We start from the raw sequence: 17,044 nt of genomic DNA, 5'->3' as shown, positions 1-17,044 counted from the left end.
GTTGTGTTTATGACTTACTATTGTTTTTTTTGAATTATTTAAGCGTGAATGGACTCGAGAGAAAAGACAACGGTTTTGGCTTTTTATCTAAATTCTTTAGGCGGGGTTTTGTTTGTGTTAATAACGTGGAAAGTAAGTGGGGTTTGCTTCTTTTGATGTTTTGTGGGGTCTTCATGGACTTTGACTGACTGTAAATTTGACTGGACTGGAATGACAGTAGGGCCCTTGGATCTTATCTTGGATTTGAATGTGTGGGGTTAATGATATTGGGCCCATTTAGGGGTATTAATGACTTTTTGGTTTGTTACTTTTTACCAAGTTATTATTACTATTTCGAAAGGGGAATTTTTTTTTTGAAAGGGGAATGTAAAAAATCTCGCAATCCAAGGACAAAGTCATGGCAGGACATCATTATGACGTATGTCGTGGGAGTAAATTTCAACGATAAAGGTTAAAAGGAGGTTTAAAAAAATTACAGAAAAAAAGTGGCAATTTTGTTTGATTCCAAAATCTTATGAATTATCTTGTATCTTTATTGGGTTTTAAAATCAATCAATCACTGAAAACAACCTTTCATTAAAGAAAACAAAACGTTGGGTCTGTTTGAATTAAATTTATTATTGCTAAAATTGAAAATTAAAAATTGAAAATATTGTAAATTTTTAAATGATTGAATAGTACCGTAGGATTTATTTTTAATATTTTTTAGTGCGTGAACAATGCTGTGAACAGTGATGATGAACAGAGCGCGAACCATGATTTTTATCCCCTGCACAGTAAACCCATGTAATGTTACTGTTCACACGAACAATGTTGTGAACAGTGATGATGAACAGAGCGTGAACCGTGATTTTTATCCCTACACAGTAAACCCATGTAATGTTACTGTTCATGTGCAGAAGAAAAAAAAAACGTGAAACGTAAACGCAAGATTCAGTTGAAACCAAACACATACGTTGTGAACTCATTTTTAGCTTTTAGATTAGAAAAATATTTTTTTTAAAGAGTTTCACTTGATAATAGTTTTTTATCATCAAATCAAGACACCAATTAATTTTTTGTGTAAGCGGAGATTAAACTTCAAATATTTTATTCAACTATCAAAAATTTTACCAACTGAGCTAATTAAAACTCACAAATTAGTAAAATATTTAAATACCACCTCCGCGAATCTTGCAAAAAGAAAAAGGGCTGAGCAGTAAGTAATAACCATCTTTTGCTAAAAAATATGAAATTGGGATACTGTTAAACTTGTGAGTAGTAAGTAAAATGTTTTTATCAACCATAAAATGTTTTGGTTTCAAATTTTTTTAGTTTGTAGTGTAATGGATTTGATTACGACTAATATAGAAAGGAAAATCATTAAAGAAATAAAAGATTGTTTTCAAAAAAAAAAAAAAACCGACTTATGTTATATATTGACAAACTATTGAATTGCACATCTCAATCAAACTGTTAAAACAGCGACAATGTGGTTATTCTCTAAAGCACTAAATTATTCTGTTAAATTACACCAAACTGTTGAAGTGCACATCGCAATCAAACTGTTAAAACAGCAAAAAAGATTATTTTTCTTATTCTTTTTACACAATGACCTTTTGAAATTTTGCCTGTTTTGTTTGTGCTTTTGGAACAGACTCACTAAGATTTCGCCGGCAAGATTCTTTAACTAGCGCCATTTATGCCATAACCTACCCTCATTACGTTACCCATTCACTACTTCACTTCATAGACAAACTATATTTTCACCGAGCTTTTTCTCAATCAATATATATATATATATATATATAAATGTTGGATGGAAGTCACACAACTCAATAACTTGTTATAAAATTTATATTTTAAAAATATCATCATTAAATTATATATTCTCAAAATTCATGCCAATTTTCATGTCAATTGAATATTATTTATTATTTGATTCATAAACTCATCTTTTATGCATTATTTTAAACTATAAAAACTTGAATTTAAACAATTGATTGATGATATGACTATTAATTTTTGATCATCTTGAAATTTTGTAAGTATAGAGACGAATATAACAGTAATTTTGTCAAAATTCACATTCAATTAAAAAGTATTGAGTAGTGTAATATTATTTAAAATTAAACCAAATGTAACTTGAACCCACCTAGCAATGAATTCCAATTAGTATAATGATAAAAGAGTAATCATTAAAAATGGACACAATAAATTAAAACATTCTACAAAAAATTAAAACAAAATATACATTTTTACCGAACAAAATTCAATTTTTTTTTAAAATAATAGTGCCACAGTCAGTCATTCATATAATCATAGGATGCCCTATGTATTGTTTCTGTCCCCTGTGGGAACAGAAGAAATGTGACCGTATCTTTCTGTCCCCATAACTGGTGCCGCTGGACCTGGTCGTCCTTTTTGTTAATTTACTCTCTTTATCACGTCTATGCATTGAATTTTTTTAGATATATAAACTCAATATAAAGTTTCGGAAGTATATGTTAAAGGGCAAAATTTAAGTATGGTTGCTAAACATTGTACCATTAGTTTTTTAATCAAATTTGGTCATGTGGTCATATATATATATATATATATATATTGTCCAAAGATAATATTCGTTGTGATTTATTGATTTTTTATTTTTTGTTACACATTTAACATAAAAACTACAAAATTATATATTTTGTAAACACTATCTTTTGATAAAAGTTACGGAATTTGATCTTTACTTATACCAAAAAATTAATTGGTGTCTTAATTTGATAATAAAGAGTAATCATCAGAAGTGGACGTCATAAGTTGAAATTATCTCTAAAAAAAAAATTTACCAAAAAATATATGGTTTCGAAATGGACACTATAAAAAGCATATAATTGAATTGACATTTGAACATCCCATTGCATTACTTGCATCCCAACTTGACACTATCAAAAGTTTATAATTGAATTGACATTTTGGACATCCCATTGCATGATTATTTATTTGCATCCCAACTTGAATGAACTTGGTTTTGTTATTATTCTATCAAAATGAATTTAGGAAGAGAATTGAATAATTGAATTGACAGTTGAACCTCCCATTACATCCCAACTTGACCTTAATTTTGTTTTGTCATTACTTTTTTAAGTAGACCTTGATGTGAGTTGATGATCAAAGGAAAGTGACCATTCGAGGAATGGGGCATCGCCTAAGCTCAACCAAACAGAAAGCTCTTTACTCTTATCGCAACTTGNTCACATATGGCATGAATTTAGAAACTTGAAGATGACACGTGAAGAGAGTGATAAAACACTTAGGTAAGAACAAGCAAAGCTGGCCTGACTCATTTGGTAATATATATATATATATATATATGAGATGAGAACATTAACTATCGCAAATAGAGTCTGTCTTTTACCTCACTCAGTCACTCGTGACCTAATACTATGCAACCCCACAAGGCTTCTCAAGTTGCGATAAGAGTAAAGAGCTTTCTGTTTGGTTGAGCTTAGGCGATGCTCCATTCCTCGAATGGTCACTTTCATTTGATCATCAACTCACATCAAGGTCTACTTAAAAAAAGTAATGACAAAACAAAATTAAGGTCAAGTTGGGATGTAATGGGAGGTTCAACTATCAATTCAATTATTCAATTCTCTTCCTAAATTCATTTTGATAGAATAATAACAAAACCAAGTTCATTCAAGTTGGGATGCAAATCAATAATCATGCAATGGGATGTCCAAAATGTCAATTCAATTATAAGCTTTTGATAGTGTCAAGTTGGGATGCAAGTAATGCAATGGCATGTTCAAATGTCAATTCAATTATATGCTTTTTATAGTGTCCATTTCGAAACCATATATTTTTTGGTAAATTTTTTTTTTAGAGATAATTTCAACTTATGACGTCCACTTCTGATGATTACTCTTTATTATCAAATTAAGACACTAATTAATTTTTTGGTATAGGTAAAGATCGAATTCCGTAACTTTTATCAAAAGATAGTGTTTACAAAATATATATTTTTGTAGTTTTTATGTTAAATGTGTAACAAAAAATACTAAAAACTAGCACCAAAAAAAAAAAAACTAGTTAAATTAAATTTAAAAAATAAAAATGAAAAACTGATAAAAACTAAAAATTAACAAACACTTCGTAAATTTAATTTTTCATTAAGAGCATTAGGTGCATATTTTAATTAGAAAATTACATGATTTGCACTTTCAACTATAAAACAAATTAATTATTTTAAACCGAAAATAAAATAAAATTAAATACAAACATTAAACAACAAAGGATGTATTATGCTAAATCCGGTACAAGGAAAAAGCAGCACCGTTAATAAGCAAGCTTTCATTATTTAAAAATATGACACTCCGACAAAAATAAATAAATAAATAAATAAAGAAGTAGTATAATAGCTTTCAGCTACAGGTTGTTTTTTAGTTATTATGGCATTCAAATCAGTACAATTTTTGTTCTGACAAGGATATTTATGTGCCGGTCCACCAAAATGGCCCCTTTTCGATATTCATGGAAATTCAAAGCAAGTTGATTTTTCATTAAGAGCGTTAGGTGCATATTTTAATTAGAAAATTACGTGATTTTTTTATGAATGAAAATTACGTGATTTGCACTTTCAACTATAAAATAAAATAATTATTTTTAACCCAAAATTAAATTAAATTCAATACAAACAACAAAGGATGTATTATGCTAAATCCGGTACAAGGAAAAGGCAGAACCGTTAATAAGCTTTCATTATTTAGAAACATGACACTCCGACATAATAATAATAATAGTAATACTTTTTTTTAAAAAAAAATGGTACATTCCACTAACCCCCTGAAGTTTGGACTAATACCAATTAGGTCTAAGACATTTAAAAAATGACTAACTTGGTTCTTAAAAGACAATTTTATCCATAACTCCGTTTAGCACTATTCACTCCTCTTTCTCATCTCAGGCCCTTTCTTCTATTCACTGTGATTACACTAATCACACTACACAGCTGCACAAATCACACAATCACACTACACAGTTGCACCATCTCATAGAATACGAACATACACACATAGCCATACAAATTCCAAAACCCGAAACCCCTAAAAATCATCCCAAATTACCAATCATACACAGATTCATATGCACACACTAACAAAATCACCATATTAGAGCCATTTTGAGGCAAACCCTAAATCAAAAATACCCACAAATTTGCAAATGACCATACCCAAACCCCCTTTCAAACCCAAATAAAAAATCACCAAATCCTTATATCACATAAAAACACTCAATCCGCAAATTGACCAACACCCAAACCAACAAAGAACCAAACCAAAAGAGAAGAAAATTAGAACAGAGAAAGAGGGAGATCAACAGCCACTAGTGGTGGCGTCGTCGATGGTGGTGGCAAATCTCGTGGGTCTTTGTCAAACGTTCCCTTTACATTTGACACAAACCCAAACACAAACAAAGACTCAAACCTAGAAATAGAGATCCAACCCTAGAAACAAAGACCCAAACACATTTGGCACCAGATCAGAGCTGTTGGCATGGAACAATAGCAATGGTTGTGATGTGAAGCTCGAAAATCCCTAGCCAAATGTCTCCATGGCACTGATTTGAGAAGAGAGTGGAAGATGGTAGAGAATAAAATGTTTTCGGCCATGAAAGAGTCTTCGGCCTCCATGCATATGGGTGAGAGAGGGGGAGCTACTGTGGGTGTGGGTGAGAGAGAGAGAAAGCCGCCGTGGGTGTGGGTGAGAGAGCTAGAGGTCTGACAGAGAGAGAGAGAGAGAGAGAGAGGAGAAGTGTTTGGATCTGAAGATGAGAAGGGTTTAGCTAGTCAAGGACAAATTTGTCTTTTAAAAATCAAGTTGGTCATTTTTGTATTAGTCCAAACTTCAAGAGGTTTAGTGAAATTTACCCAAAAAATAAAAAAAAGAAAGTAGTATAATAAAGCTTTCAGCTGCAGGTTGTTTTGTAGTTATGGCATTCAAATCAGTACAATTTTTGTTCTGACAAGGATATTTATGTGCCGGTCCACCAAAATGGCCCTTTCCTTTTCAATATTCATGGAAGTTCTAAGCAATTTAATTCGTAGCAATCTCACAACCAAATTCACGGAGCCTTCCTTCTTTTAGATTTTTTTTTTTTTTTGTTTTATTTTTTATTCGTAGCAATCTCACAACCAAATTCACGGAGCCTTCCTTCTTTTAGATTTTTTTTTTTTTTTGTTTTATTTTTTTTTTTTTTTTTGTATTCAATGCTCAACCTATAACCCTTAAATACAACTCGTACATTCCATTGCCAACTGGGAAGCATCAGGTACCTAATAACATTTGTTAATTGACTATTTTAAGAAAGTTTTAATATAATTTATATGGAAAATATAAACTTTGTATAAAAAATAGTTACTTTTTCATTTTTATAAAAAGTTCCTAAAATATATTACATAAAGTCATAAACCAACGTCAATATGGGATCTATTAAATACTTAGCAGGAGAGTGCAGGACCACATGACCATTCTCATTCTCTAGTTGTATAGTATAATAAACCATTGGACCATTGCCTTGAGCTAATTAGTTCAGATATCAACATCTTTAAAGTTTAAACTCTTAAATATTACCTTCTCAAAAAAAAAAAAAAAACTCTTAAATATTAATGAAAAGTGACTCATCTTGAGCTCTCTTCTTACCAAGACATCAATAAATCCATTGGCATAAGTGGAAATAATAATGCAAACATTTATGAAGCCAACATTCACAAATCACAACAAAACAAGACCTTACACCCACAAGCACACGTGTTGCGGGAGCCAGAGAGAGGTATACAGTTTTGATTGTTCTTCATAAACAACTACAATAATCCAACGACCTTCATTATTATATGGCTTTAGGGAGCAACAACTCTAGAACCAGTAGATTCAATTCTTTGAAACCTTTAATAGTCAATATTTCATTTGATTCGTTAAACTACTAAAGAAAAAGAAAAAAAGGCCACCCTCCTACTTCAATGGGTGGCAGCGTTACCAAACTCAACTACATGTTTCAATGACGCATTTACTAATTTGAAAGGAAAATATATCAAAGAAAAACCTCCTCTCTAGTTGCTGAACTAACCATTAATTCCTATGATCCACAATCTACCCAATAAGGACACTACGGGTCAGTTTGGATGGAGGGGACAAGAAAAGGAGTAGAGTCCTTTTCTGTACTACCTCTTACCATAATCTACAGGGTATCGTAGTCTACCCGTACCAGGAGAAGACTCGCCTTATTAACTTGGAATTTTATTCTGTTACCATATTTTGTTACAACCCAATGTTAGTTTATAGGAAAAGTAACATTTCTTTAATTTATATGGAAAATATCTTTCCAACACTGGCTAATATTGCACTACATAATCTATCAAATGTCCAGACAAAGTCAGTCCGTAGAATAATTTACAAAATTGTACAAACGCTGTAGAATAACTTACAAAATTGTACATACGCCATGGCTACGACTAGATAGCCACTTTAACAGGTGCTCCATGCCCATATAATATGGAGTTCAGCTACCATCTGATCTCACCACCGGTGCATCAGTGATCAGGCTGATTTATTGTCAACTGCTGAGGTATTGAAGTAAGCAGTTATTGCCTTCAACTTGCCATTTAAATAGTTCTTTTCAACCTGGGACCATGGACCTTGGCCATTAGTAATGAAAATATAAAAAGTAGTAAGTGAAAAAAAAAAACTGCACAATAAGCTTGTCCTGAAAATATCAACAAACCAAACAACAAACATTAAAAGTCCATATTAAATTGCATTCCAGGCTGTCAGTGAGAATGGGGCAAGACTATAAAAAGATGCCAGTAAATTCTCTTACTAATTCTATGGCAGTATTACTAGACACAATTTAGTCCCAATTTTTCATTTTACCATCAGCTTTACAGCACAATGTAACATATAACAATTCTTTCTGGATAAACAACAGATATAAATATTAGAAACAGGACAATTTTTGGACACAATTCATTCTTAATGGAAACAAAAGGTCCAAAGCCAATTTCGAGAAGAAAGACAGAAAGTTGATCCATCACCGTTCATTAACAAAGACTCTAAAGAATGAAAATTTCCATCTTAAAGGTGCTAGCTACCCCAGCTGGAAATGTTTCTCATTGAGTACCAAAGACAACAGCTCAAAGCCTGCCTTCACACTGAGGACAGACGTTAAAGGGATAGGAGAGCACTAACACCACTACGTAGTCAAGAGGCCTAATTGGCATCCGATGGACCAAAATAATGCCATTTCATAAAATCTTAGAATTGATCTTAGCATTTTTAGTTATTACTAAAGGATGAAATATAACCCTAAAAGCTACATGAAGCCTGAAATGCATTTAAGAAATTCTGCAATCACATACATCCAATTGAAACCTTGGGCCTATGATCATATCTTAAATTGACTTTTACACTTGGGAGGAAAGAGTGAAACATCTGCCAAATATTAAACTTAGTGTGAGTTTGGATAGCGTTTTAGGCCTGGTGTTGTGCGTTTGCATTTCATTTTTGTGGATCCCGTGTACTATTCACAGGACCCGCAAGTACGGAATCTGGCAAAATCAACTTTAAAACTAGGTCCCACGGCACTATTCATACATTTAAAAATTATTTTGTTACAATCTTTTTAATTTTCAGTAATAAACGATATCCAAACAAACCCTTAGTGTCTGTTTAACAAAGATTATTTTTACCAACTTATTTTACTATTCAACATATTTTTGCTTATTTATAGGTCCCACTGCACTTTTTGGTACTATTCATGGGTCTCACTATACTATTTCAACTAACTTTTACCTTTATCTACAGTACTTTCAACAAAAAGCTTTTAATTTTAAGAAAATAAGCGGATCCCAAACGAATACTTAGAAAAAGCTCGCCAAATAAACAAAATTAAGAGATCTACCTCTAGTGCCCATGGAGGGTGAGCAGATAAACACAACTCTGCCAATTGGTTGAGATCAACATTTCTTGGGAGAAACATGACTAGTCTGGAAGCAATTTCCTTTGCAGTATTAAAGAGAGAATATCTGCACAAGTACATATCAGAGTAGCATGATGTTAACACCAGCCTTCAGAAGGGAAAAAAGAAAATTTTAATATAATGCCCAACTTAGAAAGGAAATCCTCACCCATCACGTGGCTTTAGCATTGTCTTGATGTCATATGTCTTCACTTTAAGATAATCAGGTCCCCCCCAAGGCGGTGATAGAAAAACTGTGTCTGCCTGCAGCACCAAAGCATACTTGCTGAATATAATCAGAATATCAAAGAAAATAATTACAACATCAACAAAGCAGTAGTCCCAAATTTTCGGGGTCAGCTATGGCTTCTCAACAAATTAGCCAGGGTCAGCCATGTCTATTCTTTTCCTCCATTCTATTCTATATGTAGTCATACACACATGTATAAATAAATACATCTTAAATTTGCGCATCATACAGAATAGTAAATGTTTACCATTTCATCAGTATGAGGGATTCTGATTGAAGGACGCCTTTAAAAACAAACATTTAAACAAGTCCATGCCAATAACAATTGGTTGTAGAAAAGTTCCCACTGTACAAAACAGCAGAATTGCTTGAAACTTCTCAACATCACATCTTAAAGGCTGATCCTCGACTATACAAATGTTAATGCTCTTAATCTGAGGCACCAATTCTTTACTTTCACTAAACAGTCCATTTATACACTAATGTAATAGTTTTGGGGTACTTAATGTTCTTCATAACAACAAAGCCTTCAACAACATTAATGATAACCTAACATCACAATTGCTCCTCCCTAACAATAAATAACTATCATAGAACTATTGAATATAGATTTTTTTTTTAAATTTATTCTAGATTATATCTCTTTTTACCCAACTTAAAATTGAGAGGAAATAGAAAATGTACCAACACAAAGCATCATGCAATTTCCACCACGCTGCAGGACATCAAACACGGTCACATGTTATTATGTTAAGAAACCAATTCAATACCTTCAGTTTGGGTGCCAGACTGAAAAAGTCTCCATTTATGAAATCAATGCGGTCATCAACTCCATAGATAGCAGCATTGTGATGTGCATAATCAATCTTATTTTCATCAATATCAATTGCAATCACATGTTTGCTCCTGAAAATTGACAAATACAAGGGCAAGCATAAATAATCAAATATATAATGCAAGAACATATTGGGAAAAAGAGCCATGAAGTTCCACCTGATCCCTGCACATGTATCATGAATAAAAACGAATAGGGTAGATGAAACCTGAATTTATAGAGGTACTTACAATTAGTTAACATGGGTAAAAACACCAAACACCAATAGTTTCACAATATCCAAAGAGGAACACTTAGGGTAACAAAAATAAGAAGTAGAAATGGCACCACCAAACCAGAATAATTCAAAAAAAATAGAGTAAATAAGGGGAAAAATCAATAAAGTTTGCGCGTGTAATAAAGACATCCACTGTTTTTATAAGTAAAAAATTTAATTAAGAAATGAAACAAGAATAAAGACGTCCACTTTTATCCACTTAAAAAAAATACACTTCAACTATACTAAATGTCTTACTAAAGGGTAAAAGCATGAGGTCTGTGGTCTAAATACTAGCCCTGTTGGCTTCTGTTTATCATATATGGCAGCAGAGGAATGCATAGATTCATTGTGGAAGGATTAAAACAGAGTAAAGGATTCTGCAGATCAGATGGGAAGCTATGCACAGGGTGGGAGCAAGAAGAGGCTTTTGCACCCTATTTTTAATAGGGCCCTTTATTGTACCTGGGATATTTCAGTGTGTTAAAGCATTCAGTAATTTTATCCTGTGTTAAGGTTTGATGGGATAGCTACAGCTCTCAGCGGCTCAGCTACATTCTCAAAGCTAACTTCATTTTTTCATTCAGGAAAAGGTCCAATCAAGCTTCAGCATGATGCATACACAGGAACTGCAATGGAAGTCAATGCAGATCTCAATTCAATCCTAAGATTCAATAAATTACCTTTTCATCCGTACTATTTAGGATTGTTAGTTGACAACCCTTACCTCACTTGCAGTCTTGGAAGCTTAAATTCAATTCTGAAGGTCAAAGACTAATCAAGTTTCAGTAGAAAGCTTCAATCAAATGTTTACTTGGTGACTGTAACGGACAATTTTCCTCTTTTTTTGGGATAACGTAGGGAACCTTTCTAAAGAAGAGCCCTTCGGACTCACCTTTAGCCAAACTTACAGGCAATTGACCCTACTTGCCAAAAGGACAAGTTTCATTTATTATTGACAAGCAATCAAAAAGGCAAGAGGAAATCAAAGATAGCATGATGGAAACATGAAAGCATCAAACAGAATGTGACTCATATCTTATATTTGACTGTGACCCCTTTGATAACATGAAGCATCTGGAGAAATCAAATCATCAAATAGAGATTTTCAACTTTCAGACAGTTACTAAATCGGCAATAGCATAGTTTATTAAATTTCATCACAGGTTTTTTTTTTCTTTTTATCATTTTGATTGGTAGTTTACACACATACACAGAGGATCTTGAGCTCATTACCTCATCCTCCTCTCCATTTTACAGGGGGACGAGGCACTATTTGAGCTAGTGGTCATTAGAAAATTTCATCGCAAAGCTGAACGGCAAGTTTAACATATTGGAATTTTTTTTTTTTTTTTGATAAGTATATATTGGAATATCTACAAAGAACAAGAACTAATGAGGAAGACAAAGGTATACATTCTGAGATGCGCACCTTAATCTCCCCACAACAATAACAATCATTTAACAGAGAAAAGAAAGGAAAAAATCACACCCAACACAGCGAGACATCACAGCTATAAAAGCATGTATAAGATGAACTTACAAATCACTAATTAATAATAGCTTTTAGCTTAAGGATCTTCAAGAACAAACACACCACTTGAAATGCCAAAGACTAACAAGTGAAACTTGGTAGAGAATTATAAAAACCCTCAGGTTTACTCAATACAATGGAGTCATGACAAAATAAAATCACAAAAATGAAGTCACATCAAACTCACCTTTGAGCAAATTGGATGGCATTCCCACCAACTCCAGTAAAACAGTCAACTATGATGCCACTGCCACAACGAGATGCATGATGCCTAGCTATAGACTCTGGAGTGACAGAAAACCATCCTTCTTCATCCATTTTTATACCATTATCAAATCTGGAAAAAAGTAGATATCTCTGCCACCAGTACTTGGCAATATCAGCAGAAAATTCTCCAAGAATTCCTTGAAACTGAAGCACTGCATTATGCAATTGGTTTATCACAATTTAACCAAACGTTGATGATATTTTGAAGTACCAGAAACTACTATCAACAATAACAGCACAAAGCAGTTAACTATCTTGGCAAAAAGAACAAGCACGCTGAACACATACAAAGTGGAAGTACACCATATTATCCTTCAATGTGGATAGGCCAATATTACAGGCATGAGCACCAACCATATGAGCAAAAGTCCTATGTTTGGGAGATCATGATGGAAGGACAGTAGGGAATGAATAGGCATATTCTTTTAAGACATGTTTGGTGCAGAATAAAATCTGTTTATTTTATATATAAAAATAAACAGATTTTAGGTTACATTTTTTTCCTTTCTTGCTTCATACCTTAAATTACAGTAGAACAATAAAGATCATTAGCATCTATGCACTTCATTCTTTGAAGATGTATGAGTCATTCTTGTGATTGAGATTAAAACTATTAAGTCTAGAAGTAACACGGGGATCATTAGTTGAGGGAAACACAGACTCATGCTAACATAAGGGTGAATTTGGGAGGCGAGAAGAACAGAACAATGCGATAAAAGGATTCCACCTATACAATTTTCAGCACAATCAGCAAAAATTAAGCTAGCAGCACAGCTGCAGAGGTCTATCATGCCACCTTGATCCAATTAGTCAGTCTATCATGACACCTTCAACCAAAAATTTACCATGGATGGTATGAATCATAAAAAAATCACCACATAGATCAAGGGGCAAAAGGTCTAATTAAAATTGAAGATGTATCCACTTAAAGTTACAGGGACCAGAAAGTTACAGGGACCAAAAAGTAACAACCAGCTTGTTGAAGCCTCATGTCCTCCTATCAAAGACGGAGGAGAGAAAAAATCTTCACCAAAATATTGTGTTTAACAGATGGGAGGCTGCTGCCTCCCCTTGTGTAGCCCCAAACCTATTACCTCAAATGATCCCCCCCAACCCCCTCCCCCCCCCACACACACACACAGGAAAATTAATTCACAAACCTTCATCATCATTGGAAACATTTCTTTGTCTTCGTGTTCTTCTCACTTTCTTTTTTTGCTTTGTTATGACAAGGGCATCATTGGTATCTATCTTATCTGCTACAGAGTCCAAATTTCCCAAAGGCATATAACCAGACTCAGAAACTACTTCAGTAATTGTATTGTTCAAGCTGCAAAACAAGATTACATGTTAGAAGTGCAAGCAGGCAAAGCATTTTATATAAAAGCTGAAACAGACACAACCATGACCAAGCTTTTATATTCTACCTGCTAATATCATAAACTTGAAAGGCTTCATCATCACAAGAGATAATTTTATTACATTTATCAGGGAGATTAACACAAGCATATATACAGAATTTAATGAATATATATAGAAACACACACACTAATGGAAAACAAAATACCTGTCAATATGCTCCAGGGCATTTGGTATCAAACACAATGTATTTACATCAATGCAACTTTTATTAATCTCATAAAGCTCATCTGTATGCTCAAGACTTCTACTCACAGTAGTTACATCCACACAAGACATAGAGTTGTCTGCACCATGTCCAATCCCCACTGAGAGCTCATTGGGTGGCTGGCCCCCTAATTTACCGTTACTTATGGATTCCTCAAATGAATCAATTTTAGTTTGCAGAGTACACAAATCAGTTACCTCTACAACAGGGCAAACATCCATTTCAGTTGCTTCAGTAGACTCTTCGTTCGACTTGTTATTAATGTCACCATATGCTAGATGTTCCATGCCCGGGGGTGGGTACCATGTTGAAGAATATGTTTTGATATTATAAAAATAGTTTCTCTTATAAAAGGAGTCCCAATGCACCGTCCAGTCCCCAAGATCGTCATTGCATTCAAAGCTGTCGGTTCTATCATGGTCAAGCATTTTTGACAAAGGGGTATATACAACTGAATCAGGGACAAATGACTGCTCGGTGCCATTATCATCTGAATCTTTCTCATGTTCCATATCATGGTAGGCAGCTGATAAACATTCTAAACGTTCATACTCCAGTAATCTTCCATCACAGTGTTTCTTATCATGGTCAAAACTAGCATCTGGCAAAGGGTTTACAGCAGGAGGTCCAGTATCCAAGTTAGTCAAATTAGCTGAATTTTTAACGTCATCCTTGAACACAGTAGAACCGTGTACGGAGTCACAATCCCAGCAATCATTAGACAAAATGTCAGCTCTTCCAACAAAAACTTGTTCCCTGTCGGCTTCACAAGTGATCCCAGTTGAACTTGCTAAATTATCTCCTCCACCAGAGGGGCATTGGGATATTTTGGCATCCACTGCAACATCATAATTAGATGATTCACTTTGGCCCAGCATTGACATAGAACATAAAGAACTGCTTGTATTATCATGAAATATAGTAGGAGATACAATCTCCCCCTCACTCACTTTGGATAATTCAAGTGCTTCATCCTCGATATCTTGATGGCTTTTAGAATGCTTCATGCGTGTACCCTTTCTTTTGCCCATACCCATTCCATTCCACTTCTGCCAAAAACGGTTTCATCATCACAGATAGGCCAAAAACTTGGTAATATGAGTACATAACTAACCAGTAACCAAAAAAAAAAAAAAAATGACCCATACAATAAGAGTGATGGGGCAGCCTCTAACAAGTCCTTGACCAAGTGCAAATAAGTTTACTTGTTTCATTTCATACTCAAATGGTTGGATGACATACGGTAATATGATTAAGAAATCTAAGAGAATAACAGGCTATACTTTGATTGTAATCATAGGATGGTCTCAATTTCCATATTGTAATAATTTCTTGAGTAACATGACTTCCACAAATAGAACACAAGCTCCATCTTAAAGATAGGACCACTTTTCTGACTGTTTTTCTAGTTGCTCTCTTCATATGAAAGACAAGGGTCTTTGCCCACAATTAACCAATTCTTCATCACCGCTTAAGAGGAAAAAGAATCTCAATAAGTCAAAGGAGGACACAAAAAAGTTCAAAGTACTTGTTTGAAGTGGTGTCTATAGTAGGCTCATGTGAAAGTAATGTTAGCTCCAATCACAACTTGCCACATTTGCAAGTTATGAAAAATGTTGTCCCATTGCTCAAAGAATTATGGCATGTTTGGAACGGAGGGAGAGGAGAGTAAAGGTGTCCTCTCCCTTCTTCTCTCTCCATCCAAACATAGGGTTAAATCATAAAATTTATTTACCAACCATGTAAATATAAGAGATTAGCCGCACTCAAATGCATCAAATGAAATGTAACAGACGATAACCATAACACAATAGAAGTCGTGTAAACCCACCTCCTTGTTTGTGTGGAACGAACGAGGCAGCCCCAATGCGTTCAGCTGTTCACTCAGCTCCGTTTCTTCCGGCAAAATCCCATAATCTGACACAACCCCAAAAACAAACAACATTGGTTAGAATTACAACTAAATCATTAAATTCACCGTTTCCTAATAGCTTAAGCTTTTAAAAGAATCAGTAATCCATCCACATAGAAAGTTTAAACTCCACTGTTAAAACATAACATGAACATAGTCATAGTCATAGTAAAACGTGATACACACATATGTATTTAGCAGAAAAAAGTCAGTAACACATGAAATAGTTCAAGAATTATAAGAAGAACTTGCCAGTAGCTGTGGAAAGAATATTTGACTCGTTGTTGTCATCATCATCTTCAGCTGATTTCTGATATTTCAACGAAGAATCAAATAATTTTCAAAAAATAATAAATAAATAAATATCAAGATATAAATTATTTAAAAGACGCATCAGTAATTTATGTACTTACAGTTACAAAGCGTCTAGTAAAACCATCGTCCCTGCAAAAACAAATTGAAAACGCGTCATTCCACATTGCTCAAACCCCTATTTTGTGCGTGCGTGCGTGCGCGTGTGTGTGTGTGTGAGAGAGAGAGAAAGAGAGAAAAACCAGAGAAAGACTTGGGTGAGCTTGAAGAGAGAACCGAGGGCTTTGATAGCGAGGCCTTCGGATTCGTCCATTTTGAAGAAGAAGAAGAAAGGAAAATATTTGGACTGGATTTGACAACTCAAATTTGCTTTTTCAAGTTTCTGTTTCCGTCGAACTGAAAAGAGAACATCTGCTTTATAGCAACGCAGCCGCTATGGCTAAAACGACACGGTTTTGTAAGCTTACTACAGTTACGCGCCCTTGTAAAATATAAATTAAAAAATTCTCAACCTTATTTTTTTGCTAAAACTGAAAACTGAAAATACAATAGCAAAATAATTTTTAAACATGTAAATAGTGCCATAAATAGTACATAAACAGTACATTTTGTCTCGTGCACAATAAATCCAAGTGATGTTACCATTCACACGTTAGAAAAAAAAAATGCAAAAAACACAAACGTGAAAACGTGCCGTGGATCTAAACGAAGATATAGGCATTTGGTACCGGAGAATCACATTACTCCTGATATCTAGATTATTAGAAATGTAATTCTTTGCAATCTAGATGCCCAGGAATGTAGTTATTCTTAATTTGGTTTCATTGGAAATTTTTTAAGACTCATAGGAATGTGAAATAATAATGTTTGATTTATTCTCAAAAATCTTAAATTAATTACTTATTTTTCTCATTCTATACATAGATTTGAATGTAAACTACCAAGTCCTTTAAAAAAAATCTTCCACTAAATAAATAATGAAAAACAAAATATAAACTATTAATAATTTGCTGAGTAACACACACATACAACAACAAAAGTGAATACTTTGCAATAATGGAGGGCCCCTTCT

The 17,044-nt window shown here is 33.8% G+C and overlaps 1 protein-coding gene across 3 annotated transcripts; it reads right to left on the bottom strand.

Annotated features, from left to right (window-relative positions):
• Positions 1-7,300: 7,300 nt before the first annotated feature.
• Positions 7,301-16,381, bottom strand: LOC112017357 (uncharacterized). 3 transcript variants are annotated; one of them, XM_065778153.1, is made up of 11 exons: positions 16,215-16,379; positions 16,074-16,104; positions 15,913-15,970; positions 15,580-15,665; positions 13,689-14,794; positions 13,282-13,451; positions 12,042-12,273; positions 10,000-10,135; positions 9,149-9,243; positions 8,923-9,046; positions 7,301-7,646 (listed from the first exon to the last, which is right to left on the bottom strand). In XM_065778153.1, exons 1-11 carry the CDS (start codon positions 16,283-16,285, stop codon positions 7,563-7,565), a joined length of 2,193 nt encoding a protein of 730 aa, XP_065634225.1. In that variant the 5' UTR covers positions 16,286-16,379; the 3' UTR covers positions 7,301-7,562. The 3 variants fall into 3 exon arrangements, with proteins under 3 accessions (XP_065634225.1, XP_065634224.1, XP_065634226.1); XM_065778152.1 differs by having other exon boundaries at positions 13,689-14,797; positions 16,215-16,378; XM_065778154.1 differs by lacking the exons at positions 7,301-7,646; positions 8,923-9,046; positions 9,149-9,243 and adding an exon at positions 10,223-10,272 and having other exon boundaries at positions 10,006-10,135; positions 13,689-14,797; positions 16,215-16,381.
• Positions 16,382-17,044: the final 663 nt, after the last annotated feature.

This window comes from Quercus suber, unplaced genomic scaffold, assembly GCF_002906115.3.
Source record: "Quercus suber isolate HL8 unplaced genomic scaffold, Cork oak 2.0 scaffold_174, whole genome shotgun sequence".
Lineage (NCBI taxonomy): Eukaryota > Viridiplantae > Streptophyta > Magnoliopsida > Fagales > Fagaceae > Quercus > Quercus suber.
This window is presented reverse-complemented; position numbering and strand designations above follow the sequence as displayed.

Bases quoted from the DNA above. Each gene is read 5' to 3' on its own strand.
- LOC112017357 (XM_065778152.1), bottom strand. From the start codon at position 16,285: ATGGACGAATCCGAAGGCCTCGCTATCAAAGCCCTCGGTTCTCTCTTC. The intron at 16,105-16,214 runs GTTTTTCTCTCT...TTGTTTTTGCAG, and splicing joins CTCACCCAAGTCTTTCTCTG to GGACGATGGTTTTACTAGAC. The intron at 12,274-13,281 runs GTTTGTGAATTA...TGCATAATGCAG, and splicing joins TGTTTCCAATGATGATGAAG to TGCTTCAGTTTCAAGGAATT.